The sequence below is a fragment of the Antrostomus carolinensis genome, unplaced genomic scaffold, assembly GCF_000700745.2.
Source record: "Antrostomus carolinensis isolate BGI_N321 unplaced genomic scaffold, ASM70074v2 scaffold30858, whole genome shotgun sequence".
In the NCBI taxonomy this organism is placed as follows: Eukaryota; Metazoa; Chordata; class Aves; order Caprimulgiformes; family Caprimulgidae; genus Antrostomus; species Antrostomus carolinensis.
The window spans coordinates 1,470-2,343 of NW_010332823.1; the positions used below are offsets into that span (position 1 = coordinate 1,470).

Here is an 874-nt window from a genome sequence, read left to right on the forward strand (position 1 = left end):
CAGCAGGTCCTGGTCCTCCTTGGGCAGCTCGGTGAAGCCCTGGATCTTCTCAGCCCACTTGCGGATGACGTCCATGGAACCGGTGAGAAGATCATAAAACTGCTGCACATCCACCGAATCCTCCTTCTCAAACTGGCACGGCACTGACTCCTGGAACTGCCGGAGGGATGGGGTCAGGATCCGACCCCGGCACAGCCCCGGGGAGGACACGGGGTGGTGCCTGCCCTACCTTGGAGTAGTCGAGCTTGGTGGCACTGGGGACGGAGTCGATGTGCGCTCGCACCAGGGAGGTGATGAGGCTGACGGGGGACGCGTCCGGTGGTTGTTTGGGTTTGGATGGCAACCGGCCCCGCCGACCCTTCAGGCTGTCGGTCCGGACCACTGTGATGAGGGACATGCAATTAGTGTGTCCATCCTCAGCACAGCCACGCTGTGGAGATGGACCTTCTCCCACTCACCCCCTCCTCAAACCCCAGGATGGGACCCCCCCAGGTACCTTCTTTGACCATGCCAACGGCCAGGCACTTCTGGAAACGGCAGAACTGGCAGCGATTCCTCCTCCTCTTGTCCACGGGACAATCCTTGTTGGCCAAGCAGATGTACTTGGCATTCTTCTGCACCGTGCGCTGCGGGCGGGGAAGGAACAGCCCAAACTCAACCCCGGGGCGTTGAGCCACCAAACAAAAGCTCTTCCCCCTCCCCCCCCAGCCCAGCATCCGGCTCCACGTCCGTGGGGAGAGTTCCTGGGACTGTGCTCCCTACCCTGCCCCACCCCGGGGGTGACCCTCAGCATCCTCCCGCTGCTGCAAAGCATTGTGGGAATATCCCAGCAGTGGGGTTGGGGTTGGTGGGGGGGTGGGGGTGTGTGTGTGGG

At 62.6% G+C, this 874-nt stretch overlaps 1 protein-coding gene across 1 annotated transcript in view; it reads right to left on the bottom strand.

Moving 5' to 3' along the window:
* Positions 1–626, bottom strand: part of LOC104529362 (nuclear receptor subfamily 4 group A member 1-like) — a gene marked incomplete at its 5' end in the record, with an annotated part of 1,538 nt that extends 912 nt beyond the window's left edge. Inside the window, 3 exons of the mRNA XM_029086400.1 lie at positions 1–156; positions 230–381; positions 497–626. The exon at positions 1–156 is cut by the window's left edge and continues 65 nt beyond it. Coding sequence (XP_028942233.1) covers positions 1–156; positions 230–381; positions 497–626 — 438 coding nt within the window. The remainder of the gene's footprint in view (positions 157–229; positions 382–496) is intronic.
* Positions 627–874: the final 248 nt, after the last annotated feature.